Source organism: Nematocida homosporus, assembly GCF_024244095.1.
Source record: "Nematocida homosporus strain JUm1504 chromosome Unknown 4567, whole genome shotgun sequence".
In the NCBI taxonomy this organism is placed as follows: domain Eukaryota; kingdom Fungi; phylum Microsporidia; genus Nematocida; species Nematocida homosporus.
In genome coordinates, this window is record NW_026250584.1 from 1,946 (window position 1) to 4,301 (window position 2,356).

The 2,356-nt window shown below is 39.6% G+C and overlaps 2 protein-coding genes across 2 annotated transcripts; both read right to left on the reverse strand.

Annotated features, from left to right (window-relative positions):
- Positions 1 to 1,221: 1,221 nt before the first annotated feature.
- NEHOM01_2478 (uncharacterized protein) lies at positions 1,222 to 1,671 on the reverse strand (the record flags this gene model as incomplete). The annotated part of the gene is made up of 1 exon (XM_051491354.1): positions 1,222 to 1,671. The coding sequence occupies one exon, from the start codon at positions 1,669 to 1,671 to the stop codon at positions 1,222 to 1,224; it is 450 nt and encodes a 149-aa protein (XP_051347314.1).
- Positions 1,672 to 1,754: 83 nt separating this feature from the next.
- NEHOM01_2479 (uncharacterized protein) lies at positions 1,755 to 2,356 on the reverse strand (the record flags this gene model as incomplete). Its single annotated transcript, XM_051491355.1, has 1 exon — positions 1,755 to 2,356. A coding segment is annotated over one exon (602 nt), but the record flags the coding sequence as incomplete, so codon positions are not given.

The window sequence follows — 2,356 nt, forward strand, 5'->3', positions numbered from 1 at the left end:
CATTACTGCTCCAACAAACAGTGAGAAGTGTGTGTCTAGTAGAGTATCTTTTAGTAAAGATGTATTCATTTGAGTTGAGTTAGTCTAAAGAAAAGATTCTTATATTCATTTGGGTTGTATTGAGTTGGTATTTGGTTGGTATTTAGTTGCTAATTGGCATGTCTACTGCAGTTATGTACTAATGTCTACTAATATCTACCTACTCACTCATCTAAGCACTCAACTATCTCCTATCCCTTCCAAACCATTACCAACTCAACCCAACTCAACCTAATCTAAAACTTAACTTAATCAATGAATTAGAAGCAAAATAAAATACAATACTATGTCTGTTCTTTTTTGATTTAGCACACTTTGACTTTGCTTTTATTTTGCCTCTGGCTATCTACTACTATTTACTTTAGTATTAGTTTGGGTTTCTGCAATAACTTAGCAGAGATAAGATAAGTTACTTACTTGTTATACTCATAAACCAGCAGTAAATAACCACCCAATAAGACCATAATCCCAACTCAACTTAATACCAACAATAGCTAACTAGTAGATAAGCAACCAGTCCAGATACTAACCCAATACATAATTGTTGTTTTATGGCTTTTGCGGTCTCTTGTGTTAGTATTGGGTTGAGTTTGGTTGGGTTAGGTTGAGTTAGTGTGGTGTCCGTGCCATCCCCCACACATCTTTAATGAGGCTCTCGAGATATCTCTACTTTTAGACGAGTTAACTACAGGGGCAAAGAACTTAGATATTTATTCCATACTACTTTAGATAAGCTAAGATATTCCAAAAGAAATCTCAATCTTGTTATCACTTGTTTCAGAGTATAAATATACGACGAAGATTGATAAAGGACTTTCTAAGACTTCTTAAGACTTCCAGGAGACACATGAAGGATTCGCACAGAACTATATCAGACTTAGAAACGACTCAGACTCGCACCCCAAAACCTCAACTCGAACCTCTAATCAATAAAACCGACATCAGCCTGAATGATGATTTGTCTCTCGTTGAGTATATTTGGATGAGAGGTCATTATCCTCCCCTGGGGCACAACAGTTAGGTTAGGTTGAGTTGGGTTAGGGCCTCTAGGTTTCGGCGGAGTGCTTGTTGTGCCGGCTGGTGAGGACTTCCCGTCTTCTTTCTCCTGATCTGAGTTGAGTTAGGATTGATTGTTGTGAAGTTGTGAAATTGTAATATCATATTAAACTGTGATTTATTGAGCTAGGGGTTTAGTATTGAGTTGGGTTGGGTTGGGTTGGGTTTGGTTTTAGCAGTCGAAGTAGGAGTTGAAATAGGAGTGGAAATAGAAGTACAAATGGAAGGTTTGGGTTGGGATGGGTTAGGTTGGGTTAGTGGTGACTCAACTGGTGATTCTGGTCTATCTCTAAGTCTAGAACTAGGCTTAAGTCCTCTTGCCAATCCTAACTCTTCCCCGTCCCCAACACTAAGCCCTTTTGTCACCGGTCTCCTACCACCATACAATGTATCACTCGATACACCACTTGATCCTAGTCCTAGTCCTTCTCTGCCTCCTACATAGAATAGACATCCTGGATCTGGCCTCGCTGACTTTGAAGCTATTGATACTACTCGTAAAAACAGAAGGAAAAACAGCACTACACTCAGTACACCCAAAGCCATCTCGAGTCTTTTTGCATGTCGTCCTGCCATGCCTCTTCCTATTCCAAATATCCTTAAATCCTCTTTCCTTTCACCTATTGATCACTTTGATTGTATTTCTGCTCTTAATCTACTTATCTCAACTTGTCTTGGTATTTAGCTAGTAGTTGGTTGAGTTGAGTAAAGTTGAGTTCGTCTGTGTGGGCATTAGACAGGTTATAGATCGGGCTGATCACTTCAAAAAAGTGACGCCATTTTATACCTGTACACTTTGTCTTAGCCGATAAAACGATCACTCTCTTCTCCATTTCCTCTGGAATGCCATCTACTAAGTAATTTAGCTCTATTAGATTCTCTTCCGTTAGTATTGGGTTGGGATCAACTATATCCTCTACTAACTCAATTATTAAGCTGGGTGCCTCGACAGTCCGCAGCAGAATAAGAATCAATTTGAATACCTCTTGGCCCTGCCACTTCCTTAGGAGCTTAACGCGTACGGGAATACTGCACTTAATTTTGTTTAGCAAACTAAGCTGTTCAATGTACTCCTGGCAACGATATGGAGTTATGTTCTTTTTTGTGTAGAGTACAAGATACTCTGGATTTTTAGCGGGTCTGGGAACTGTATTCTCATCTAAGTAAAGGTTCCATTTAGATAGCTTAGAGTCATATGCCCAGCGGTGGTCTTCGTGCTTCTTAATCATGTGGATTTCCTGCAGACACTTAACTAGTGGAG